The sequence below is a fragment of the Orcinus orca genome, chromosome 16 (assembly GCF_937001465.1).
Source record: "Orcinus orca chromosome 16, mOrcOrc1.1, whole genome shotgun sequence".
Lineage (NCBI taxonomy): Eukaryota > Metazoa > Chordata > Mammalia > Artiodactyla > Delphinidae > Orcinus > Orcinus orca.
This window is the reverse complement of record NC_064574.1, coordinates 13,136,067-13,163,691: the sequence shown is the minus strand read 5'-3', so window position 1 is coordinate 13,163,691 and position 27,625 is coordinate 13,136,067. Positions and strand designations below refer to the sequence as shown.

General features: G+C 44.5%; 1 protein-coding gene across 3 annotated transcripts in view; it reads left to right on the top strand.

The window, feature by feature from the left end:
* The window catches only part of ARFGEF2 (ADP ribosylation factor guanine nucleotide exchange factor 2), a 99,631-nt gene that overhangs the window by 5,885 nt on the left and 66,121 nt on the right, over positions 1-27,625 (top strand). For 2 of the 3 annotated variants that reach the window (XR_004478675.2, XM_004282882.4), the window contains exons 2-6: positions 8,771-8,801; positions 9,463-9,586; positions 16,796-16,942; positions 17,882-18,061; positions 18,421-18,655. Coding sequence is in view for 2 of the 3 variants with exons in the window: in XM_004282882.4 (XP_004282930.1) it covers positions 8,771-8,801; positions 9,463-9,586; positions 16,796-16,942; positions 17,882-18,061; positions 18,421-18,655 (717 nt within the window). In the remaining variant the exon portion in view is untranslated. Of the gene's footprint in view, positions 1-8,770; positions 8,802-9,462; positions 9,587-15,487; positions 15,597-16,795; positions 16,943-17,881; positions 18,062-18,420; positions 18,656-27,625 lie in introns of those variants that run through there. The other variant, XM_033411208.2, reaches the window with a different exon arrangement.

Genomic DNA, 27,625 nt, shown 5'->3' with positions numbered 1-27,625 from the left:
ACCGTGAGCGCACGCAACTCCTTCCCAAGGTTTCGCTATGCTGTGAAGGGGAGGAGGGAGATGTGACTCATGGGGGTTCTTTGGTTTTTTCTTTTTCTTTTTTTAAAGGTAGAAAAGACTCAAACTTGTTTAAATGTCATTAGGATGAAGCCAATTAAGGGAGTATATTCATAAATTTTAGTTGCATGTTAATATACAAAAAGCATTCAGCATTCACATGTCCGTATAATATATGGTAAATGGCTTTTTCCTGCATACGATGTTGTTGTTCTTCTAACTTTGATGTGTTTGAAATAACTGTTCTCATCATTAGGAGGAACGTAAGTGCAAAATTTGAAAAATACCAAAAATATCCCTAAATTGTCATAAAGTAAGACTTTCAATTGAAACACAAAGTAAAACCTTTAATGTTAGCAAAGTTGGGTGTTTTGATTAGACATCTTGTTTATATGTGCTGTAGATTATAAAAATTTTGAGAAATAATAGGACTTGGGACCCTGACATTACTTTTTGTTGAAAAGCTTTATAGTGATTCTGCAGGAGGAGGTTCTCTGTCTAGAAGCAGCACTAAAAATTGAATTTTGATTATTGAAAAGCATTTATTTGTTGGATTGGCAGAAAATTCATTGGGAGCTGTGTTTGAAACTTTGCTTATTGATTGGTCTTGTGATCCTGGACTAATCATTTAGCTTCTCGGAGCCTTGGTTTCCTGGGATGAGAAAGGTGATAATGCCTGTGTCACAGGATTGTTGTAAAGGTTATATGAACTAACGCAATAAATAACTGACACCGTATCTGGCACCTAACAAATGACCTACTAAAATTCAGAGGCATTGGTGTTACCATATTTAAAGGAGAAGGAACTGAATACTTGTTCTTCCTGCCTCCCTTATTGGTTGGTTTATGGTCATCTTTGCTGGTCTCTGACATTTCGACACTGGTGAGGCAAGTGGTTGGAAAAATTTAGAGCTCTGTCCTGTACTTGTAAATCTCAGGGGAAACCGTAAGCAGTGCTGGGGAAAACAGTGAAACCATTCTTTATGGAAAAGAGCAAACTTGTGAAAACGTGTGCTTAATCAGCAAGTACATGGAGTCTCCTATATAAATAGCTCAGAACTGTATTGAGTTCTTTTTCACCAGGCTGAGGGGGCCTGCCTGGAAAATACTTGACTTTCTTTCCAGCAAGGTTATCTTAGAAAATCCTTAACTGTTTGCGAATTCATTCCTGGAGTCTTCCTATAAGAAGCTTCTTTGGGTTTACCGTCTTGGTTGTAAATGAGTCTTTTAGCTTTTTTATTAGGTATTTCATTAGGTTTTATAGACTTGTGGGGAGAACAGCCTTCTTGTGCTAGGACCTAGAATTCTTAAATTTTCCCTCTGTCCTAAGGTACTTGTTCTCTATATAGTCCTTCTGACTAAACCAGGGTGACATTCATTCAGAAGATATTTATTTGGGTGTCATACCAGGTGTCATGATGCAAGGAAAACAAAACAAACAAAGACCCTGTTCTCATGATGTTTGCAGTTAATGGGGAAGGGGACTGTTCAGATGATCATGTCCTCTGAGTCATACTAATAACCTGACAACTCCTATGAAGGAGAGGAACCTGGTCCCACAAGGGGAGTGGACAAAGGGATGAAGGAAAGCTTCCCTGAGGAAGTCTTGAGAGCTGAATGATAAATAAAAATTAAATAGGTTAGGGTGAGAGGCATTATGGCAGCAGGAGGGGGAACAGCATATGCAAAGGCCCTGTGTCAGAGAGGAATATGACGGTTAAGGAAACTAAAAGATACAACAGCCTGTGAATCTGTAGTTACCTCAAAATTTTTAAAAAGCTTTAATAATAATTTTTTTAAAAGAAACTAAAAGAGGCCACTGTGTGGTTGCAGCATGGCAAATGAAGGGGGAGAGGTTTTGGGGATAAGCTGGGAGAGGTAGTCCAGGGTCCTGCCATGCAAGACCTTGGAGGTTATGTTGAGGAGTTTGATTTTAGACCAAAAGCAGTGAGATAACACTGCAGAGTTCTAAACAGGGAAGAAGGTGATGGGATAAACAGGTTTGTATTTTGGAAAGATCACTTTAGCCATTATGTTCAGAACATCTTCGAGGAAAACCAGAGGGACTGCCCAGGGACCAGTGAGAAGGCAGTTACCATCATCCAAGGGAGAGATGCTGGTGGCCTGGACTTAAGTAGTGACAGTAGTAACAGAGTAAAGTGAATGTATCCCCACTTGTTTAGAAGGTAAAACTAAGAAAACCTGGTGATGGATTGGGTAAGAACACGAGAAAGTGGATCAGTAAAGCTGACTCTTAAGTTTCTGACTCACGCAACTGGATGGATAGTGGTGCGGTTCTTTTAGATGGGAGTGGGAAGACCATCTAGGGAGAGGTGGGTGGAGGAGCTTGATCTGAGTTGGGACTTGGATGTGTTGAGTTTCACCTGCCTTTGAGCATCCAGTTGGACAGGTGGAATAGGAAGTGGATGGATGTACGAGCCTTGTGTTCATAAGGCAGGCCGGCACCGGAAATCAAGATTTGGGGGTCATCCGAGCCCAGGTGGGAATTGAAGATGCAGTTGAGGCTGCGAAGGCCTGTGGGGGAGAGTGTACAGAAAAGGAGAGGCAGGAGAGCCTGGGCCCGAGGAACCCTGGCCTACCTGGCTGGGCAGAGGAGGCTGAGTCTACCAAGGAAATGGAGAAGAGATGGGACAAGAAGCAGAGGGCAGATGAAAACGGGTGCTTATGAAGCCGGAAGTCGAGAAAATTTCCGAGAAAATTTCAAGGAGGGGGAGGTCAGGTCAAATGCTGCAAGGAGGTCAGGTCAGATGGCAACTGGAAAATTGCCCATCAGATTTAGAGACATGCGGGTCATGGGTGACCTTAGCTTGAGCTGTTTTGCTGATGCAGTGAAGGTGAAAACCAGACTGGAATGGGTTGGGGCATGCATGGGAGGTGAGGAAACAGACACAGCTCTTTCCAGGGCTTTGCCTGGGGTGTGAAGGAGAGGATGGAGATGTGGATCGTGGGAGTTTTTGGTTTTATATTTTTCTTTGTTTAAAGGTAGAAGAGGCTTGAACTTGTTTAAATGTCATTGGGAAGGGAGCCAGTTAAAGGAGAGGTTAAATAATGCAAGAAAGAGAAAGGACAGTTTATTCATTCAGCAAATACTGAGTGCCTGCTCTGTGTCTAGGAATTCCTAGATAATGGGGATTCAGCAGTGAACAAAACAGACGGAAGTCTATGTTATCACAGAGTTTATATTCTACTGGGGAAGATGGAGAATAAGTGAACTGATACAAAGTATGTCAAGGGTGATAAATACTGTGATGAAAAACTAGGAAAAATCGGTGTAAAGTGAAAAAATAAAGCAGGTAAGGTGGTCCAGAATCACAAGGAGGGCAGTTTTAGGTGGAGAGGGAAGGCCTCTCTGAAGAGGTGACATTTGAACAGCCATCTGAAGGAAGGGAAGAGTGAGTCTTGTGGATATCTGGGGGAGGGAGGGCATTCCAGGTGGCAGGAAGAGCAAGTGCAAAGGCCCTGAACAGGACAGGCAACAAGTAAGCTGGGGGTGGGGTGGTAGGAGGTGAGATCAGAGGGATAGCAGGGGGCCAGATGTTTTAGAGGCTTGGAGGCCAAGTTCAAGATTGTGAGTTTTTACTCTGTGAGATGAGAAGCCAGTGGCATTTTGTGCAAAGGAGCAGATGTTAATCAGACTTACGTTATGATGGTTATGGTTAATCTATTTTGAGCAGATGTAATCTGATTTACATTTTAAGGGAATCCCTCTGGCTGCTGTGTAGACAAAGATGTGGGCCGGGAGGAAGGGTGAGAGCTGAAACTGTGAGACCAGTTAAGAAAGAGGCTCTTAGTCTAGGTGGGAGATGATGGTGGCTTGGTCTGGGGTAATGGGGGTGGTCCAGCATATGAGAAGTGATCAGATTCTAGGTAGTTCCTCAGGAGGCAGTAGGGATGGGAGACTGCGGAGTTGGAGGGGCTTGACACTGTTTTCTAGCAGGAGAGAGTGCAGGCTGGGTACAGAAGTAGGTGAGTTTGTAGATTGGCCAACAGGAAGTTGAGGGAGTCTCCTCGTGTTGGCTTCTAATTTCTGCATGAAATAGGCTGCTCCATCGGTTGTGAGTAAAGATGAATGGTGATGACTAGGAGGGAGAGATGGGGTATTTGAAGAGAGTAGAGAAACGTGCAGTAGTCTTTGTGGAGAGTTGGAGGTGGTGAGCTTAACTGGCAGTATTTAGGGTTCCATTGTGGTTGGTGATTAGGGCCTTTATAGACCTACCAACTTGCCCTGTAGTCAGAGGTCTAGTCGTTAGATGGAGACAGGTCAGGGGAGAGGGTCATATAATCTAAGTTTGGGATTTTGCCAGAAGTTAAGACTAAAAGTCAGAGAGAGTCAAGCCTATTGTTTGGCTGTCATTCAGATAACAATCCTGTAATGGGACCCATCCTGGAAAATGAAAAGAGGGGAAAGCTGACAAGTTCTTGGCCTTGTCAGGTCTGACAGGCCAAAGAAGGGTCCTACTGGGAGCAGTTAGTGGGTCATCTGGAAGGAAAGGAGGTTGTGGGCGGAGAACAGGCAGCAGCTAGAAGTAGCACAGTTCCAAACAGGGACAAGATTCAGAGTGTGGCCAGCCACGCCAGGCTGACTTGGGGTGGAGGAGGAACTGAGGGTAGTGTTGGTTTGCATAGTAGAGAGGGGTATGCAGATCAGATGTGTGAGGGGAGGTGAAGGTTCCACGGGATGTCGTGGGGCTTTGGAGGGTTGACCGGGGATGGCGTTGTTGAGCTTGGTCGTGGTCATTGTTGTACTTAGCTTGGGAGTGGAGCAGAGAATGTGAGCTGGTGCCAAAGTCATTGATGAATGGGGAGTTGTGACCCGAGGTTCCTAACTGACAGCGATGGCCAGGAAGGATTTCCCGGGAAGACAGCATGGCTTTTCAGGTGCAGCTGCCCCACCCGACTCAGGTCTGGCTCCTTTCCAGCCTGCTTATTTATTGCTGCTAATTGCCCAGTTGGCTGTTGGGAGAGCAGTGCACGTTAAAAGGCAGGGCAATAAACTGGAGCAAGTGTGCCCACTCCTCCTCCCTCACCCATCCTCCTCCTCTTTGGCTCTGGAGCAGACAGCCTGGGTGTGAATCCTGTAGTGGCACTTCCTACTGTGACTGTGGGCAGGTGACTTCACCTCTCTGTGTCCAGATTCCTCACTGTATATGGTTAGGAGATGAGTCTCTTGTCTTCCTGAGTTGTAAGGAGGACCAAATGGGCACCTGCCCCTAGCGAATGTCAGCAGTTATTATGATGATTTATGTTCCATTGATTTTCTTCTTTCCCTTGGCTTTCCGTCGTTCCACCGATGGCGCTAGAGATTTTGTACTATTACTGACTCCTGTTTTAAGATAAGAGCAAGAGAACGGACATTTATTGACCACCTGTGTATGCCTGACACTGCCTTAGCCATCAATACTTCGGGTTTGTTAAAAGAATTACCTACACCCAACTGCCTAGTTACAGTCTCTGGAGCATATGGGGCTGCTTTTTATCATCCTCATTTTTTTTAGAGTAAGACATCAAGATTCAGGGAGGTTTAATAACCTACCTGGCATCATTCAGCTAATAGATGTCCATTTTCTTTCGGAACTTCCAACCCATTTCTTGTCTTTCACCACACCAGGCTATGTCAAGTGTTCTGTGGGACCCCATGCCACACACCTTTTCCCCTGTTTGTTTTTTTTTCCTTGCCTCTTTTTTTTTTTTTTTGGCCACGCTGCATGCAGCATGTGGGATATGGGATCATAATTCCCTAACCAGGGATCGAGCCTGTGCCCCCCGCAGTGGAAGCACAGAGTCTCAACCACTGGACCGCCAGGGAAGTCCCCTGCCTCTTTTCAATGGAAAAAAATATTGTATTATCCAAATATATCTAGAAGCCACCTGTTGGGTCAGACTATATGGAACTACTACCCTCAAGCCATTTCCAGCTTTCCTGTGGCTCATGCTCATCCGTCTCTGCCCCCGCCCTGGCCCCAGCCCCCACTAATGCTTGCCTGGGCTATTAGCAGCAGCCTCTTGATTGGCTTCCCTGCTTCTGTGCTGTCCACCCTCCTCTTTATACTCAAAACTGCAGCCAGAGGGATCTGTCCAAACATAGGTCCGCTCAGGCCCCTCCTCCACTGCCCTCCAGGGGCTTCTCCTTATCTGGACCCCTACTGGGCCTTGTGGAGAGGATTTTTCAAATTTTTTTTCTTTAACAAAGAATGTTCTAGAGAGTGCAACAATTCCTCATACTTGTGGGAATACTTACGTATAGATTAAGAAGACTAAAGGAAATCTGTGATCACGTGTTTTGTGAAGATCGCAGTTTCTTGGTCTTCTGCAGTAGGTACTGCTCACTGTGGAGGGCTATGCCCTGCCCTGCTCAAGTCACACTGGCCCTTGTTCATTCCCATCGGAAAACCAGGGTGCACCTTCCTGTGGTCCTGTCCCATCAGGCCAGAAAAAGAGGTGGGGGGATTCCAGAGCCTGGGTTGTAAATAGGCTCCCCGAGGCTGGATGAGGGATGTTCGTACTACAGAGCAGTAGGAACATCACAGCATTCACGCTTTGAATTAATGATGCAAAACGAGTGTTTATATTGTTTCGCACTTATAGGTTACGGAGTAATTCGACATGCTTGTTTGAGAGCCAAGTTACCCAAGAGGTACGAACACAGGCTTGGGAGCCTAATTTTCTGGGTTCAAGTCACAGCTCCACCTCTCACTGACTTGTAACCTTTCTGGATCTTGTCTCTTCGTCTGTAAGATATAGCAGAGTTTGGCCTCGAACCCTGGTCCTCTGGCTCCTTAGTTGCTCTTTGTTCTTTGGCAACGTTTTGCTTGTATAAAACCGGGATGTTTTGTTTTCCTTGTGCTGGTCATAGTCCTTTATGCCCTGCAGTTAGTTTTCCGCTGCCAGTGAATTTCTTTCTCCTTGATTCTTCCCTCTCCCTTAAGACAAAGGTTGCAAACTGGTAGTGTAAGGTCAGGGCAGCCTGCAAACAAGTTTCATTTGAGCATAATTTTTTTTTTTTGGGCCATGCCTCGTGGCTTGCAGGATCTTAGTTCCCTGGCCAGGAATGGAACCAGCACCCCCTGCACTGGAAGTGTGGTGTCTTAACCACTGGATTGCCAGGGAAGTCCCTGAGCATAACTTTTTTAAACAGTTGAAATTACTTCCAATTACAGTTGGAGTTTTCACTTAAAATCCAGATTTTGACTTCTGGAAAAATCAGAACAACGGGCATCTCTGGGCTCAATCAGCTGGGACTGAGACTCTGCTGCACTCCATGCCCTGTTGGGTGGGGAGGGGGTCCTCCCTGCCCCTGATGTCTTACACCCACCTGTGTCTCTCCAGGAGGTTTCCTGCCTGGCCTCCATAGGTCTTTGATTTGATTACCCTTAGTGCCTCAGTGAGTAAGTAGCAATCCTGGTGATTGATTTGTCAACTGGTGGGTTGACACCAGTGGCATTCTAGAACAGACTATTTTAGAGCTCAGAGGTCAGCACAGACTCTAACAAATGCCTAATTGCTTCAGATACACTTAACAGCTAAACTTAACTCTAATAAGGTAACCATGACTGGAAGGAACCCTTGCATTTGAGTTCCGGCATCAGTGCCCCTCTGACACGTCACACGGTGACAGACAATATTACCACCAAGCAGAGTCTTGACATTATGCATGTTGATTTCTGCAAGCTGAAAGCTTGGCCACCAGCCTCCTGGGCTGGATTTCCCGGGCCACTCCCACAGCCTGGGGCCTCAGCTAGAGGAGGCCAGAGCTACTTCCTGAGTGGATTCTTGTCCCAGAGGAGCAGGAACCATGCCACAGAGCTCTCTTTAGCAGAACCTGTGTGTCACAGGCCTTGTGGTCCATGAGCGAAATGTTTGATATTAGTCATCTGGTGTTCCTCTTCTGTTTTCTTATGTGTGTAGTAAGAGGACATTGAAAGAGTGGCTTGAAGGTTAAAATTGCCACCTCTAGTGAGTCCAGTTACTCGGTTTTCACTTCCTAAAGGTCAGTCTAGAATAGAGTTGTCCAGGAAAAGGAAACTTGTCACTTCCAGAACTGTGTTCTGGGGTTGCTAGGATAACTAATGCCATATCCAAACCACTGGCTCTCAAGAGATTGTGTGAAGAAGGCTGGCCTTTTGGAGGTTATCTGAATACATGGCATTCAGGTAGACATGTTTCACTGGCCTGCTTTGATAATACCGCGAGCCTGCCAAGCCTGACACGTAGGAATGCATTCGACTAAGTGGCTGTGGGGGAGTCCGGCGTGTTTAGATATAGGATGTTCTTGTCTCAATGGCACAAAATCTTGTTCTCCTGGAAATAAGATGATCTCTCTTTGAGACTGTGACTTCTGAGTGTTGGCACTATTCCATAACCGTAACCATGTAGTTGTTGTACCCTCCATGGTAAAGGTTTATAAATTAACTTTAATTCATAAAAATTATATATGACTTAGCACAATATAAATGTACTTAATGCCACCGAACTGTACACTTAAAAATAGTTAATGTGGTAAATTTTGTGTTACACATATTTACCACAATTTTTTTAAGTGCTAAAGAAAAAGTATGTATACTTACAGAAAATGTGGGAAAGAGAAAAAGATCATCATCCTCCTACTTAGATAGCTTTCAGTATTTTGTTATATTTGTTTTTTTTAATATACATATTGCATGCTCCTAACATGCCTTTCTTTCTTTCCCACCAGATGAAATTAAAGCAGAAATAGAAAAGCAAAGGTAAGCCTGGGCATGTTCTCCTTGCTGAAGTGCAGTATGAAGGGAGTAGTAGGTGGTGGCCGTGGGAACCCCTTTCTCTGCATGTTTTCCCATATTTCTGATCCTCAGGTGGCACACACTCTCCTAGCACAGCGCTGGGCACGTGGCAAGACTTTGTATGTGTTTGAACTGATACCGAGTTAACAGGTTACTGGCTCAACAACTGCATATTTGGAGGAAAGGATAAGGAAGGTCAAGTTAATGCTGTTGTACCTTCTCTTGACAGAAGAGGCAAAGCCCTTGTCTCTTGTATGTCATGCTTCCTCAGGCAGGAGGGCAGCTTGTTCTGTTAAGGGGCTGCTCCTCATCTTCATAGTAATGAAGCCAGTGAGTCCCATTTCAGAAATACAGCTCTGACGTGGCAGGTGCCAGGATTCAGTCCAGGCCGCTGTCGATACAGCTTGCTCATCAGAGACCTTGTTCTCTGCCTGTGGCCTCTTGGTGTTTTTTCCTAATGCATGTGTTTAAACTTTTCATTGTCTAGCCCCACAGATGCAGTTTGCAGGCACTTTTAATTAAATGATTGCAAGTGGGATGGGAAGTTAGAGTGGGGGGTAGGAAAAGCAAGCTCTTTTTTTTTTTTTCATTTCCCCTCTCCGGCCCTCTCCTGCTTTTTTCCTAGGCTTGGTGCTACCGCACCACCAAAGGCAAACTTCATTGAAGCTGACAAGTATTTCCTTCCATTTGAGCTGGCTTGCCAGTCCAAGTCCCCACGGGTGGTCAGCACATCCCTCGACTGCTTGCAGGTACCATGTTTCAACTTGGTGGTATAAAGGATGTTCTCTCAAGCCACAGGTAGTCCTTTGCACAGGAGCTGTGCCCGTAACCCCCTGGTACTCAGAATGCTTCCGGCGGTGATGGAGAAAGGAGCATTTCAGCTCATTCTTTTTTTTTTTTTTTTTTTTTCCGGTACGTGGGCCTCTCACTGTTGTGGCCTCTCCCGTCGCGGAGCACAGGCTCCAGACGTGCAGGCTCAGCGGCCATGGCTCACGGGCCCAGCCGCTCCACGGCATGTGGGATCTTCCCAGACTGGGGCACGAACCCGTGTCCCCTGCATCGGCAGGCAGACTCTCAACCACTGCACCACCAGGGAAGCCCTTCAGCTCATTCTTTATGGAGGTCTTGTGAGGGAGGGAAGAATGAGAGGTCTGACCTCTTTACCTAAAAAAGAATTCGTTTCTCTCGAAGTATTTTGTTGATCTCTCTTATGTATGTTTTCCTAAATGAAACCTTTAGCATTGATTGGAATATTTGGTACATATGCGGGTACATAAGATATTTAATGCTACTTCTTTATTGATGGCATTAATATTCATAATGCCAAGTAGAGAAATAGATATCATCGACTCTCATTATTTGTGGTGATGGTCTATAAAGTTGCTGTGAACACGGAATTAGCAAACCCTGAAGCATTGTTCCTGGAGGGAATACAGGGCTAGGTTCCTGTGAGCCTCTCTGGTCACGTGTTCATCAGCTGATCAGTACATAACTTTATTCTTTGTGTGTTTCTGTTTAAAGACACCTTATTTAATATATATTGTTGATTTGTTAGCATTGAACTTATGGTCAACAGCACTATGACACATGCCTGAACAAAGCTGATCACACGTCATTTCTTTGTAGGGCGCATCCTACACAGACAGCACTAGACAGCACGTAGCACTGTGCATGGGGGCCATTTTAAATGGCGAAAACACCAACGAAAAGGACACTTAGCACTGTGCATGGGGGCCATTTTAAATGGTGAAAACACCAACGGAAAGGACAAAAATGTGAAAACCATGGCAATAAATAGATCACAAGAAAGACACTGTTTACGGTATGAGAGGTGAAACAAGAAGGCAGAGCGTCTCCTTGTTTGACCTTAGCCAGGAACTTGTGCATCAAGTGATTCAAATTTTTCACCGCGCTGCGGGTGTCCGCAAGTGACCACAAAAGCGTCCCAAATATTGATTGGGGACTTACAAATTTTAGTGAGCGGGCAGTCACAAGTACAAACCTGTGAATAATGAGGATCGACTGTACTTAGGGCCATAAGTAACCTTGTTATAAGTTCCTTTTTACTGGTGAAAAAGCAGCAGTGGAGAAATTAGGGTGACTTGTCCAATGACGTGCAGATAGTGAGGGACAGAAACAGGACTGCAACTTGGGCTTCTTAATTCCCAGTCCAGCATTCTTGTATTTTTCATAAGATCTACTCATGAAGCTTCCGGTTACCTCAGAAACATTTGTTTTTAACCCCAGTGGGCAACCTACAGCAATGAAAAGAGCTTGATAAATTTTTAAAAATACAGTGGAGAGAGCCACAATTTATCAGTACTTTCTAGAACAGGAATAGTGAATAGGTTCTATATTTTATTGCTTGGAAGCTGTGTTGAACAAATACCTGGAACCTCATCTGGGTTTCTTGAGAAAGTGCCATGATTGATTGGTCGCGTCTGCTGAGGAACAGGACCGCCAAGTGGCGGTGGGCATGCCACATCTTTGGCATCTCTAGTCTGATATTTACTCTATTAATTTCTCTTGTTTGATATATCTATACTTGAAAATTGGTGAGAGTTTCTTCACAGAAGCAGCTCTTCTAAATGAAAAGCCATTTTCTCATTCAGTATAATTCTGTACAGATTGTCCTATGTGGAACATGTAATGAGCCAAGCATTTTAAAGTGGCAGGCTCAGATCCTACTTCTATCCTGAAATATTTGTTGCCGTGAACATTTTCAGAGGAAATTTGGCATAATTAGCTGTTTTGTCCTCATGTTAAGGCTTAGTTTGGAAGCTGGTGCTGATAGTTAACATGATTGGTGTCCTAAACAATGCCAGTGTGTTAAGCACTCAGCCTGTGCTGGGCCCTGTGCTAAGTGCTTTATCCCCAGCATCATGTTTAATCTTCCCAAGAACCACCTGAGGTTCCTACTCTCATCCTCATTTTAGAATCAATGAAACTGAGGCTTGGAGAATAAAATGACCAGCCCTGCCAAGTTCCCCTGGCCAGGCAGTGATGGGATTGGGTGGGTGTCTAGGACTTGTTTACCCCAAGCCTGTGTTTAATCAGGGGTCCTTAAACTATGCCATGAGCCAAATCTGGCCTGCAGCCTGCTTTGGTAAACAAAGTTTTATTGGAACATAGCTGCCTTAATCTGTTCAGACTGATATAGCAGAATACCACAGACTGGGTGGCTTAAACACGGGACATTTATTTCCTACAGTTCTGGAGGCTGGGGAGTCCAAGATAAAGTACCAGCTGATTAAGTTCCTGGTGAGCCGTCTTCCTGATTTGTAAATGGCCAAGTTCTCACTGTGTCCTCACATGGCAGACAGAGCAAGCTAGGTGTCTGGTCTCTTCTTATAGGGCATTAATCCCATCATGAGGACCCCACCCTCATGGCCTCATGTAAACTTAATCACCTCCCAAAGGCCCCACCTCCTAATACCATCATATTGAGGGTTAGGACTTCAACATAGGAATTGCGGAAACAGAAACATTCAGTCCATAACACCAGCCATGCCCTTTCGTTGATGTATTATCTATATGGCTGCTTTCCAGCTACTACAGCTGAGTTGAAGAGTTGGAACAGAGACCATGTGACTTCACAGCCTAAATATTTAGCATGTGGTCCTCTACAGAAAAAGGCTGCTGACCTCTGCTCTTAACTATTACCCTGTAGTCTGGCCTCTTTAATTAAAAATATGCTGTGTTTTCCTGGAAGTAGTCTGTTTCTGGAACTCTGTGTACGTGTGAGTATGGTTTCTGATGGAAACATCGACGTCCTGCTGTACTTCAGCGACTTGAGTGCAGTACCTGTCTTGAGGCTTTTGGCATGTGGTTCACTCTCTTTTTCAGAATGGAAGTTCTCTGTAATTTGATAGGTACACTAAGATTTCTTTGGTTAGTATACAAAATGCAAAATGTATCGTCCTTTTTATGACAGTAGAAAGTGGCTGGGTGCTCCCTGGAATACTGAATGAAAAAATTCATTTCCTCTTGGGGTTTGTCCTTGCAAACCTGTTTGACTGGCTTTTCCCAGTGTGGGTGATGTGACTTCTGCCTTGGAAATGGAGGGCCAGTGTCTAGGAGTAAAGATTGGTTTCGGCAGGGTTGAAGCCAGCTGCAGAGGCTGTGCCCTGGGCATTTTAAGGAGTCCCTTTTTGAGCATGGAGAGATGATGGGGTAGCAAAGGTGCTTCTGGGTTTGGTTTGCTGTGAGTACAGAGCTCAGCATTCCCTCCCCCACAGGGAGAAGCCCAGAGCCTTCCCTTCTCACTTCTCCCAAGTGACAAAGATTCTCCTTATTCCTTTTCTCCAGCACCTGGTCGCCACACGCTCCCCCAAGGCCAGGACTGGAGGAAGGAGGGTTAGTTCAGGCTTGCCTAAACTAGTGAGTGATCTTCAAGTTTTTCTGGGCACATACCAACCACAGAAATTATTTTTCAGAATATTCTCTCAGAATATTCGTATTTCTTCAATTATAAGACTATATACAGGTACTACTGTTATTAAATTATGTACATTATAAACAATACAAAAACAGACCTTTTGAAAGGGTAGGACAAAAAAGTAGATAGAAACAGACTTCTAATATTTTCTTTCTACGTAAGGCTGTAGGAAACCACTGGTCTGAGCCATCTGGTTCATACCACAAGCATTATCTTTTTTTTTTTTTAATAAATTTATTTATTTTTGGCTGTGTTGGGTCATCATTGCTGTGCACAGGCTTTCTCTAGTTGCGGTGAGCAGGGGCTACTCTTTGTTGCGGTGCGTGGGCTTCTCATTGCAGTGGCTTCTCTTGTTGCGGAGCACGGGCTGTAGCCGTGCAGGTTTCAGTAGTTGTGGCTCGCGGGCTCTAGAGCGCAGGCTCAGTAGTTGTGGTGCACGGGCTTAGTTGCTCCGCGGCCTATGGGATCTTCCCGGACCAGGGCTTGAACCCGTGTCCCCTGCATTGGCAGGCAGATTCTTAACCACTGCGCCACCAGGGAAGCCCACAAGCATTATCCTTTATCTCTTATTTCTAAAAGACTTTGGATTTTTTAATGCACATTTTAAAATCTATTGTAATAATATAAATTGTACCTGACTATATTCTCTGTTAGAAATTTCTTTTGGAACTTTACAGATGAAGGCTGAAGGCCCTTGGACTGCTAACCCCAAACCCAGTTGCCTATTTAGGTGTATAATTTTCTCTCTCTTTTCTTTTCTTTCTTTTTTTCTTTTTCTTTCTTTCTTTTTTTTTAAACATAAGTGATATCATTTATGATATCATTTTTCTGTGGAGGACCACATGCTAAATATTTAGGCTTTGTAGGTCGTATGGTCTCCATTTCAACTCTTCAACTCAGCTGTAGTAGCTGGAAATTATATCATATATCACTTACACTTGTACAGATTTTTCTGTGGCTTGCTTTTTACACCAGTGTTTTTAATGCCAGAACACTACATGCAAATTGAGGGCATTCCTGTGGACTGATAAATGATGTGTTATGCAACCATCTTACTTATCCCTCCCCGTCTAGAGGGGCATTGACAAGTAGCATCCCTGTGCAAGCAGCCTCCTTGGACACAAGTATCAGTGAGCCAGCTGCCCAGAGGCCTCCCTCCTCTGCCCTTCTTCCCATCCCTGCTTCGCATCAGCAAAGAATAAGACAGGAACTTCTACTCTCCATCTCTGTCAGTCCCTCATGGTCCAAGCCACCAGCATCTCCCCCCTAGACAGCTGAGGTGGCCTCATCATGGGTGCCCAGCTTCCACTGCTGTTGCCCTCCAGCCTGTTCTGTACTCAGGAGCCGGGCGGAGCCTTTAGAAACGTATCCCATCATGTCCATCCTTTGCTTACACCTGCTAGTACTTTCTACCTCACTCACTGTGCAGAGCACCTTCCTCAAGTGAGCCTGCCAAGCACGCTTCTGCCCCTGTGAGAAAAAGGACTGTCTTATCACTGTTGTACCCCCAGTGCCAAAACAACATCCGGTACAAGGAAGGGTGAGAAGGCAGAACTAGAAAGACCCACAGGTTGCAGGAACTCTGCTTTCTTCCGGCCCTGCCTCACAAGGGAGTAAAATTATACTTAAAACCCTTTTCCATTGGAACGGTAACGTGCCCTTTAAGGAGGGCATAGAGGGGCGAATACTTCCAATCTTTTTTTATATTTGATTTAAACATCTGTAATTCACCTCCATCTTTGCTTTGCACCATCAGTGTTGGGTTCTGTGGGGCCTGCTTTTCAGCATTCACATTTTAGGAGCTCATAGACCATCCCACTCATAACCCAGTACTCAAAACGGACTTGAGTCCATTAGGAGTAAGGAGTCAGCAGTGTCCAAAAGCAGAGCTCATTTACCAGGTGGCCGGCACCAGAGCTTATTTACCAGGCGGCTGGCGCTGCCCTCACTGGAAGCCCGCATGGGGAGCAGTGATGAGAGCAGATGAGGTAAAAGGCATCTGGACTTGTTCTTCAAAAACACACTTGAGCACCTCCCCGCCTCCGTCTGGAGCTCTCTGGGGTTGGTCTTGAGCAGCAGAGTGTGTGCAGGCCTCTCTTTTGCTCACTCGGTCACTTGATCCAGCAATGTCGTATTTGTGCTCTCAGTCACTCTCTTTCCATCTGTTTTTCTTCCTGCTTATTGAATGGCGGCGCTTTCGAGGCTAATGATGGGGAAAAGCCATTGAGAAACGGCATCTGGCCTCCGCAGGGCGGCGCATCTTCCTGTTGCAGTGGTGGCGGCACTGTGGATCGCCTCAGGAGCTGTGTCTCTCTGGGCAGGTAGATCAAGAATGTGACACGCCAGAAACCAAAAAGAACAGCATTTGTCAGAGTCTTTACTAAGTCACTGGAAGCAGAGGGTGCCTTAGAATTCACAGATCCCAGAGGGCATGTAGCAGATGAGTGGTTCTTTTTATGTGGTCAGCCATCAGGATAACCTGGAAGACTTGGAGAAAAACCGATTCCTGGGCTCCACCCAACAAGTTCTGTTAGAGGAAGTTTGTGTTGAGGTCCAGGAATCTGTATTTGTAACGAGCTCCCTCAGGTGACCATGAATCTCAGCCAGGCTTTGAAACCATCCTGACCTTTGAGTTCCCTTCCAGCTCTCAGATTGTCCCTGACGAAATCCAGGTCAGGCGTGAGGTGGCCCAGGCAGGCAGGCGGCCCCTGTCCAAACTGATCTGTCACCTGACCGAGAGGGCACAGCTCAAGCAGCCTCATCTGAAGAGGCTGCCCCACGGGTGACATGCAGTTTGATAACGTAGGTGCAGAAGTCAGTTAGTTTTTTTACTTTAATTTTTGGAATAGAAAATACACCGACATGGTTTGATTCAACATTCAAAAAGAATGAAAGCCTGCTCTACAAAATGTGTTAGTCCCACCCCTGCCTACAGCTGCTTAGTTCTCCCTGCGCTCAAGCAAACCATGTTATCATTAGTTTTTTATGCATCTTACTGTTAGGAAAAAAAAAAGTTTTTTAGCAGCTTGAGATATAATTCACATGCGTACAATTCACCCATCTGAGGTACACAGTTCAGTGACTTTCGTACATTGACAGAGTTGTGGAGCCCTCACCACAATCTAATTAGAGACCATCTTATCCTCAGAAAGAAGCCCCGTTTTTGCTCATCAGCAGTCCCTCCCTGTTTCCCTGGGATCCCCCCAGGTCTAGGCAGCCGCTGACTACTTTCTGTCTCTATTATGTATAGTTTTTAATCGCTCCATTTTTTACACAAGTGATTTTGCGCTGGGGGCTGTTCTACACGTGCTTTTCCACCATTGTGGGCTCTTCTGCCATCGGGAGTCAGGCTGGATGCTACGCTCTCAGGGTGGCTGTGCCTCCTGCACCCAGGAGAGCAGAGAGATCTGTGTGGGAACCGGAAGTTAAAGGCTGAGCCCACTGCCTGCCTCTTACTGCTGTGGGCGGCCTCAGCCCTGGCCTGGCAGAAACTTCTCATGTCTATGATTTCTGTGTTTAGAAACTCATCGCATATGGGCACATCACCGGCAATGCCCCCGACAGTGGAGCCCCCGGGAAGCGGCTGATTGACAGGATTGTTGAAACCATTTGCAATTGTTTTCAAGGCCCTCAGACCGATGAAGGAGTTCAGTTACAAATAATTAAGGTATTTCTGTCTGTCTGCCTGGTCTGGATTTTAAATGAGAAAGCTCATCGCCCTTGGGAATTTGGCTTTCTAATTTACCATGTGTTAGTTGTCTCAGGAGGTGCTGAGCTGGAACAGAAAAATGTAAGCATCACTTAGATCTTTTGTTAAGTGTCAGAACTGATTAGCATGGACTGAGACAAGAAGAGTGGAACCAGGTGTGTTTTCAAAGTAAACAGTTCCGCTGATAACTACATAAATTGCTTGTGAATTAAATTGACTTCAAATCCTCTGCTCTTTCCCCTCGAAATTCTGGATTCCCAGACTGCCATTTCTCAGCAGGTCCTCGTGTTGATACTTTTATCACCAATTTGCCCCTGTCCTCTTACCCTCCCTTTCCTTCGCCCTGTTCCATTTCTGCTGCCAGGAATGGTTTGGCATGGGGTGGTCCCATCTGCTTGTCAGAGAACCGATCAGGATGGGTGCGGTCAGTGTTTCAAATCTTAAATCCTGGATGTATTAGCTTTGTGAGGGAGCTCCTTGTTAGCCACACCTTTCCTGAAGCTCCCTTGAAAACCCACCAGGGAACTCTGAAACTGACCCTCCCCCCATCAAAACATGTATATTTTGTGATTGGCGTAGGTGAGATCAAGTTGGAGTACTTTCCCTCCTGAGACAAGTCTGTATTTTTGGCTTTTTAAAAAGTAAGCTGATAGAAAGCCCACTTCAGCGCAACTTACGTACTTTAAATGACTTGTATTCTATGGAGTTAATAATTGTGTTTAAACTCAAAGCAGTAGGGGGTTGGTTTTTGGTACTAATCATCCAGTTTAGTTTGCAGAGCCATCTTCTTAAACCAAACCAAATTTAAAACAAAGCCAAACCGTGTAGAAAAGTTTGGCTGTGAGGGGATGGGAGGTGGGTGCTCGTGAAGGTGAAGGTTGCGGATTTCTGTTTTAGGCTCTTCTGACTGCAGTGACGTCCCCGCACATTGAAATTCACGAGGGTACTATCCTGCAGACGGTCAGGACATGTTACAATATCTATTTGGCCAGCAAAAATCTCATCAATCAAACCACTGCCAAGGCTACTCTTACTCAGATGCTGAACGTCATTTTCACCCGCATGGAAAACCAAGTGGTGAGCGGTAGCAGTTATCAGCTGCTGGGGGGCGGGACACCATCCCATGCTGTGAACTGTTTCATGTGTGGCCTCGGTGCTTGGTGAAGATTCATAGCATTTTAAAATCAATCCCTTCCTCCTCTGAGTTCTCTGCACTCTGTTTTTATCCTTGCTTTAAAAAGCAGAGAGAGAATCTAGCATGGGTTTTGAAATTTGCATTCAGAATTTGCTTTGAGTTTGCTGCAGGAATTTTATTTCGTTTTTAAAATTCTATCCTTCTGTTTGGAAATTTTTTATGCAACAGGCTGGCGTATTTTCTGTTCCTTATCAAAATGCTGGATCCATTTAGATTGAATCCCTTTTTCGTTGCCTTTCAGTTGCAGGAGGCCAGAGAATTGGAAAAACCAATCCATTCGAAACCCCAGTCCCCTGTGATCCAAGCTGCAGCAGTGTCCCCAAAGTTCAATCGTTTGAAACAGAGCCAGGCACACAGCAAACCAACAACTCCTGAGAAGACAGATTTAACCAATGGTGAACATGGCAGGAGTGGTTCTGGAAAAGTGAGCGCAGAGAATGGAGATGTGCCCAGAGAGAGAGACCCGTCGCTATCAGGTACGGCCCATGCACTTCCCTGTCCATCCTGTATCCGAGGGGCAGGTGAAAGAGTTGTCTGGTGTCATCGCAGGAAACCTCTGATAGCAGCTCTTCTATTTCTGGGCCTCCCCCTTGACTTCCCTTTCGCTTTTCTCTTACGAAACACAGCCAGTGAGGCATGGTGTCTCAGATCACGTTGTCAGTTGTGCACTTTTCTTTGGATAGTTCCTGGAATGTATTGATATCTAGCCACTGCTACTTGATGTCAACTTCAGTGCCATGAGTTCACTTTGGAGCATTTGTCTCCCAGGAGTTAATCGTTTGGGTAGTTGATCGTTCAGTGTCTGTTTTATCTCCCAGAGGAGGACAAGGACCTCCTCTGTCACGTATCCACAGGATCTCCGTGCTTTGCCCACTGCCGGACAGTTAGTTGCTATTTATGGACATCTGTGAAGGGAGCCAGAAGGTGGGTGGGTGGGTGGATTCATAGAGAAACAGATAAACAGGTAGCTTTGTTTTCTTCTTCTGAGACCAAGTACACTATTTGGTTGTGTTTGCTTTTTTAATTGAAAGAGATATTCCACACCTGGTGATAGTCTTAAAGTAAGTAAAACATTAGGCATGAAATTTTGGACTGGGTTGTCATATATTTCTGAATGTTTGCATCTCTCTCTGGGCAATTTGTACAAACCAGATCCTAAGTTCATATATTTTTCAAGAATGTACCTTCTTGCCAAGTGATTCTGCCAAATAATTCTTCGCTCTAGCTGACGGCTCTACAGTGAAGTATCTGACCCATCTTTTTTTTTTTAATGTTTTTTTATTGTGGTAAAATTCACATAATATAAAACATACTATTTCAACCATATTTAACTGTACAATTCAGTGACACTAAGTACATTTCACATTGTTGTGCCACTCTCACCATCATCCATCTCCCGAAATTTTCACCTTCCTGAACTGAAACTCTGTCCCCATTAAACACTGACTCCCCATTCCCCCTCCCTACCCCCTGGCCCCTGGCATCCATCAGTGTACTTTCTGACTATGAATTTGACTATTCTAGGTATTTCGTATAAGTGGAATCAAACAGTATTTTTCTGCACCTACTGTATATTGGAACGCATTTTTTTTTTTTTTTTTGCGGTACGTGGGCCTCTCACTGTTGCAGTCTCTCCCGTTGCGGAGCACAGGCTCCGGACGCGCAGGCTCAGCGGCCATGGCTCACGGGCCCAGCCGCTCCGCGGCATGTGGGATCCCCCCGGACCGGGGCACGAACCCGTGTCCCCTGCATCAGCAGGCGGACCCTCAACCACTGTGCCACCAGGGAAGCCCCTGGAACGCATTTTTAAGGTTAACTTAATATATGTCTACAAACAGATTGTGTTTTTTTTTCTCCCCGTGCTATACAGTAGGTTCTCATTAGTTATCTGGTTTATACATGGTAGCGTATATATGTCTGACCTGCCTTTATAATTGGTCTCATATCTTTTTCTGCCCCATTATTGGTAATGACGTCTGTTGGTGGTATGTTCGCTACCAGAGAGACCATACTTGAGCAGTTTTTGTTCATCTGTAATTTACCAGTGCTTGGCACAGGTAGGAACAGACCAAGTGTTGTTGCTGGCATGTTGCTCTGTATCAGTTTACCCAAGGCAAGGATCAAAGAAAAAGTTGCCACAAAGAACTACATGTGTGTCTCGTGTGAACACTGTTGCAGGCTACTCAGTCCCACTGTCATGTGTCTTGGAAGGTGCTCAGGAAGTCCTGGCCCACCCTCTGTATGTGTCATCGTCTTTGCCTTATTAACTCTCAGGGCAAGGACCAGGCAGGTTTTTACTGTAACCTTTATCAGACTCTGCTCAATCAATCAATATTAATATTTAAACAGACTGTAGTAAGCATAGTTGTGCAGATGTAAAAGCAAGTCTCTCTGAGCTGTAAGAACGTCCTTCCACTACAGCCCATTTTCCATATGGCAGCCAAAGTGATCTCTTAAAAGCATGAATTAGATCACCACCACCCCTCTGCTTAAACCCCTCTGATAATTTCCCATCCCGTCCCATTCAGAGTGAAGTCTATGCCTGCCCCATCCCCACAGCTTCCAAGGCCCTGTGTGGCCTGGCCCCACCCACCTCCCTATACCCTTCTTTTACTTCCTTTCCCCTTGTTTGCGATAGTGGTTCTGGTTCTTGAAAGTGTGGTGCTTGCTCTTGGTGCCTTCGCACTTACTGTCCCTGCCTTGTCCCCCCCTTTGTCTTCAGGTCTCTCAGTTCTAACTGATCCGTCTCTCTGAAGCTCCCCATCACTCTGTCCCATCATCCTCTTTTATTTTCCTCATAGCATTTTTTTTTCATCCTTTGTAAGGTTGCTTTATTTTCCTTTTAGTCCAGTGGCAGATTTTTTAAATATATATAATTTTATTTATTTATTGGCTGCATTGGGTCTTTTTTTTTTTAACATCTTTATTGGAGTATAATTGCTTTACAATGGTGTGTTAATTTCTGCTTTATAACAAAGTGAATCCGTTATACATATACATATGTCCCCATATCTCTTCCCTCTTGTGTCTCCCTCCCTCCCACCCTCCCTATCCCACCCCTCTAGATGGTCACAAAGCACCGAGCTGATCTCCCTGTGCTATGCGGCTGCTTCCCACTAGCTATCTATTTTACATTTGGTAGTGTATATATGTCCATGCCACTCTCTCACTTTCTCCCAGCTTACCCTTCCCCCTCCCCGTATCCTCAAGTCCATTCTCTAGTAGGTCTGCGTCTTTATTACCATCTTGCCCCTAGGTTCTTCATGAACTTTTTTTTTTTTTTTTAGATTCCATATATATGTGTTAGCATACGGTATTTATTTTTCTCTTTCTGACTTACTTCACTCTATATGACAGACTCTGGGTCCATCCACCTCACTACAAATAACTCAGTTTCGTTTCTTTTTATGGCTGAGTAATATTCCATTGTATATATGTGCCACATCTTTATCCATTCATCTGTTGATGGACACTTTGGTTGCTTCCATGTCCTGGCTATTGTAAATAGAGCTGCAATGAACATTTTGGTACATGACTCTTTTCAAATTATGGTTTTCTCAAGGTATGTGCCCAGTAGTGGGATTGCTGGGTCGTATGGTAGTTCTATTTTTAGTTTTTTAAGGAACCTCCATACTGTTCTCCATAGTGGCTGTATCAATTTACATTCCCACCAACAGTGCAAGAGGGTTCCCTTTTCTCCACACCCTCTCCAGCATTTATTGTTTGTAGATTTTTTGATGATGGCCATTCTGACCGGTGTGAGATGATAGCTCATTGTAGTTTTGATTTGCATTTCTGTAATGATTAATGATGTTGAGCATTCTTTCATGTGTTTGTTGGCAATCTGTATATCTTCTTTGGAGAAATGCCTATTTAGGTCTTCTGCCCATTTTTGGATTGGGTTGTTTGTTTTTTTGATACTGAGCTGCATGAGCTGCTTGTAAATTTTGGAGATTAATCCTTTGTCAGTTGCTTCATTTGCAAATATTTTCTCCCATTCTGAGGGTTGTCTTTTCATCTTGTTTATGGTTTCCTTTGCTGTACTGCATTGGGTCTTCGTTGCTGTACGCGGGGAGGGCTACTCTTCATTGTGGTCCATGGGCTTCTCATTGTCGTGGCTTCTCTTGTTGCGGAGCACAGGCTCTAGGTGCGCAGGCTTCAGTAGTTGTGGCTCGTGGGCTCTAGAGCGCCGGCTCAGTAGTTGAGGCACACAGGCTTAGTTGCTCCACAGCATGTGGAATCTTCCTGGACCAGGGCTCGAACCCATGTCCTCTGTATTGACAGGTGGATTCTCAACCACTGCCCCACCAAGGAAGTCCCCCTCATAGCACTTATTACTACCCCAAATCACTGAAGAGTTTGTGTTCACTTGCTCCTGGTCTAAGACCTTGGCCACCCTGTTTACCACAATATTCCCAACACCTGGTCTGGTGCCCAGCACACATATTCAGTAAATACATTTTTTTAACTTAAAATTCTGTTCTAACAAAGTATGCTTTACACCTAGTATATTGCTGTGGATTTTGTTGCCAGTATGATATACCCCGTGAGGCTTCTCCCAAGAACGTGGGCATCAGATTGCCTGTAGAAATCAGACCCAAACCTGCCAATGGTAGGTCAGAATGGAGGTGCACCGTCACCCTTACAAAGAGTGACTGGCTTCCACTTCTCCAGATGTGGCTCTAAAGAAAGAACGACACATCCAGCTCTCCTGCGGGTTCCATCCTGTGGAATGGCCGCCACGTAGCCACCCCTGGCTAGGCAGTCACGGTGCCAGGAGTGGTGCGTGCTACCTGGGTGCTCCACATACGTTGTCCTGCTTTACTGGGAACCCTTCCTGGGCCTTCTTGGGATAATGTGCCTCCCAGTGAAATGTGTGTGGGTAACAATTCACCGACAGACCAGAGCATCGTTTTCGCCTCAGCAGTTTTTCATCCCAAGTTGATAAATCTACAATTTGTCAGTCTTGTCGGCCTGAGCAAGAAGTGGATCAGATAACTCTTTGTAAATTCGCAAAATGAGATTTCTGAGCCTGTGACATGCTAGCTTATGTGAATTTTAGGGCATGGCCAGCAGCCTTCCCTTGGGACCTCACCCCATTTGTCCATTCACACCCCTCCGATGGCCCAGCTATTCTCGTCAATTTTTTGAAAAACAGCTTGATTGAAATACAATTCACATTCCATAAGTTCAACCGTTTAAAATGTACAGTTCAGTTCTTTTTAGTATGGTCACAGAGTTTGCAACAGTCACCACAATCAGTTTTAGAGCATTTTTATCACACCCAGCCCTGTACCCACGAGCAGTCACTTCCCCTTTTCTTCTAAGTTTATTTTTAAGATTCTGACTATTTAACTCCCAGCATTAGACTTTAGCATTTTTACATGTATACAGCTAATATGTAGCTGTTGTAGGTACAGAGTTACCAGTGTGTTCACAGATTTCTTAGCTCACTTTTTTCATCTTGCAACCCATTCTTTAAGGGAAAAACAACCCAACTCTTAGGTACTACAAAATAGAGAAAATGTATCCTCCCTCAGCTAGTGTGGAGGTTCTGATCAGACAGCCTGGGTTCAGATCATAACTGACCACTTAGTAGCTCTGTGACCTTGAGCAAAATCTTTAACCTCTCTGAGCCTCAGTTTCCTCATCTTTAAAATGAGAATACAACTGGTACTTATAGGTTTGTGAGAATTAATGAGAACAGTGTCTGGCACTTAGGGCTCTATAAGTGTTTGTTGTTATTATCTTTCATATAAGTTTCAGCTTAAAAAATGAGTTAGTTTAGAGAAAAAAATTACAAATATTTCAAATGGTAATCAGACTTGAAGTTAATGGGAACAGTGCAGTAGGATAACGTGAGTCTGTTTTCCATGTTAATGATACCAGATCCTCTGCTTTAGGAATTTTATTATTTTTGTTGACCAGAAAAAAAAAAGGGTCTGGGGAATTCCCTGGCAGTCCAATGGTTATGACTCCACGCTTCCACTACAGGGGGTGTGGTTTCAATCCCTGGTCGGGGAACTAAGATCCCGCATGCTGCACAGTGCTGCCTGGCCAAAAAAAAAAAAACTAAAATAGCTTTAAACAGACAAACAAAAGTTCTCAGGCTAACTCTTTATCAAAACAACAAAATGTACCCACAGGTCCCCCTTCTTTCTGACTTGTTTTTGACACAGCCTGCTTTACAGGGAGGTTTTGCAGCTCATTGGTTTATAGCATTTTTATTAGCTGTGTAATGGACATTTATTTTGGGACAATAAGTTGTCCAATGTATTTCATACATTTGAGGAACCGTATTGGCGTGTGGCCAGAATGTGACAACAAACAGCTTTATGCCTTGGTTTTTCCCTTTAGTTTTCTTACGCGTTACCAAATGCTTAGATGCTGGGCATCACCAAAGCCTTGTTTCTAGGAAACAGGTGTATGTCATATTTCATTGTCACCGCATGCACACACTTGCCCCTTCTAACTCCTGGTCTCCCTTCTCCCACTCTACTTTTTCCCTAGCATGTAGCAGAAAGTATAATTTACTTATTTATTATCCTACCTAAGATGTAAGTACCATGAGAGTAAGGATCTTTGACTGACTAATTTTTATTTTTTTAATTGAAGTATAACTGACTTACCACCTGATATTAGTTTCAGGTGTACACCATAGTGATTTGATATTTTTAGAGGCGACAAACTGTACACAGTTATCACAATATTATTGACTGTGTATCCTGTGCTGTGCATTACATCCCTGTGACTTATTTATCATATAAGTGGTAGTTTGTGCCTCTTAATCTCCTTCACCTATTTTACCCCATACCCCACCCCCCTCCCCTGTGGCAACCACTAGTCTGTTCTCTGTATCTGTAAGTCTATTTCTGTTTTGTTATATTTGTCCATTTGTTTTTTATATTCCACATATAAGTGAAAACATAGAGGATTTGTCTTTTTCTGACTTATTTCACTTAGCATAATACCCTCTAGGTCCATCCATGTTTTCACGAATGGCAAGATTTCCTTCTTTTTTATGGACTAAAAGACTCCTAGCCGAGTCACGCCCCTTCTAAGGAGCCTTCCTGGAAGCCTGTGCCATCCCCGTTACTTAGGCTTGCCCCTCATTGGCTAAAACTGGGTCACATGGCCACCCTTTCTACTAGGAAGGCCAGGAAATGTAGGCACAGCCCCTTCCGAAACAGAAATAGAGCTCTCTGAGGAAGAAGGATCTGAGTTAGGTAACTGGCAGTGCCTGCCTCAGGGGTTGTTGTCTAGCTGGCTAGGGAGGGGGTGGCAGCAAGGTTTTCTCCAATCAGAACCTAGTCAAGGTGTCTATCTTATTTTACTTGGGGACAGAATCTGTGAAACAGGTAGGGTCTGTTACCTAATCAGTAACGGCCAGGTGGTGGCCGCTGGACTTCTCCGCAAACCAGCAAAACCAGTGTTTTTTAAGTGTACTCAGAACTTTGCAAGGATTTGATTTGATTTGGTTGTCCCACATTTTCACAGCAGGCTTGAAACTTAAACCCAGCAGCCTTCTTGGTGGTCATTACACCATCCAGGAAAGCCTCTTCTGAGCCCTGCAGGCGGTCATGTCAGCAGGGGAAGCGGCCCAGGGTTCCTGTGTGGAGTCCTGCTGCTTCTGGGCCGCTAGTGGGATTCCTCAGCAACAGCGCCCTCTGCAGGAACCTTCCGCGGGAGTCTGGACTTCCTGACTCCCCACCCCTTCCTAGCCTGAGACTATTTTAATTTTGAATGGGTGCTGGTACGGATCCAGCATGTCAAGGAAGATAGGTTAAACACTCTTATCCCTCAAAAAAATGGTGATCCTGATGCTGTTTAAATGGAAAAACAGCAGTGAAGGAAAGGGGAGATCCACGTTGAAATGGAAATTTTACTTTTCTCTGTAGGAGTGAAAGATAGTGAAGGCTTTAGCTAACTGAAAGTGCTTTCAACATGGCTAGTTGGGAAATTTCAATATGGACTGGTCTCCAGGGCCAGGCAGATGGCAGAAACGAGAAAGCTTCTATCACCAGGGCATCGTGAATGTCTTAATGCAATTACGCTCTACACATAAAACACGCAGGCCTAAGAAAAATTAACGTTTGAGTGCTCTTCTTTTCAGGCATCATCTTAAACGCTTTACGTGTTTTATCTTATCCAGTTCTCACAAACCCTGTGAGGTAGGTGCTGTTGTAATCATCCTTGTTTACTGCTGAGGAAACCAAGGCTCGGGGCAGTTACTTAAGTTCCCACATTGGGAAGTGGTAGAGCGGGATCTGAACCAGGCATACTGGCTCCAGAGCCCTCACTCTCAATCACTGTGTTGAGGAACATTTTCTCTCTGAGGTTCTTAAAACACCCTACCCTGTCAGTCTTCCATTTTTACCACTCTTGTCAGAGACATGCTACTAGGCATGTGTTCCTTTCCTACTCTCTGTGCTTGACCTCAAGGAGGATAGACAGTTGGGAGCGGCATGGAATGAGGCAGCAGGACATCTGCAGAGTTCATGCCCTGGCTAAAGGGGACAGCTGCTCCTGGTTCTAGCCGGTTGGGGCCAGTGTTACCAGATATTCTTTTTTTTTCTTTAAATAGAAGCGAGATCTGGATTTTTATGACATGTCTCCCAGTTTTTAAATGTTCACAGCTAATTCAGAAGTTTTAGAAAGCAGTGCATAGGCACAGCAAAGGAAACAATCAACAGAGTGAAAATGCAACCTATGGATTGGGAGAAAATATTTGCAAACTATATATCTGATAAGGGGTTAACATCCAAAATGTCATACAAGAGTAAAAAACCACAAATAAGCCCACTGAGAAATGGGTAAAGGACCTGAATAGACATTTCTCAGAAGAAGACATACAAATGGTCAGCAGACATTTAAAAAGGTGCTCAACTTCACTAATAACCAGGAAAATAGAAATCCAAAGCGCAATGAGATACCACCTCATGTCTGTTAGAATGACTTTCATCAGAAAGAGTTGGAGGGGATGTAGAGAAAAGGGAACCCTTGTACCCCGTTGGTAGGAATGTAAGTTGGTACAGCTGTTACAAAAAACAGTATGGAGGGAAAAAAGAACAGTATGGAGGTTCCTCAAAAAATTAAAAATAGAAATATTTTATGATCCAGCAATTCTGTTTCTGAGTATGTAGCCAAAGGAAATGAAATCAGGATCTTGAAGAGATAATCTACACTCCTATATTCATTGCAGCATTATTCACGATAACCAAGATATGGAAACAACGTAAGTGCCCATCAACAGATGAATGGAAAAAGAAGATGTGGTTATATACATACAGTGAAATCTTATTCAGCCTTAAAAAAGGATATCCCACCAGTTGTAACATCATGGATGGACCTGGAGGGCATTATACTAAGTGAAAGAAGCCAGTCACAAAAAAGACAAATACTGCATGATTCCATTTCTATGAGGTGTACCTAGAGTAGTCAGATTC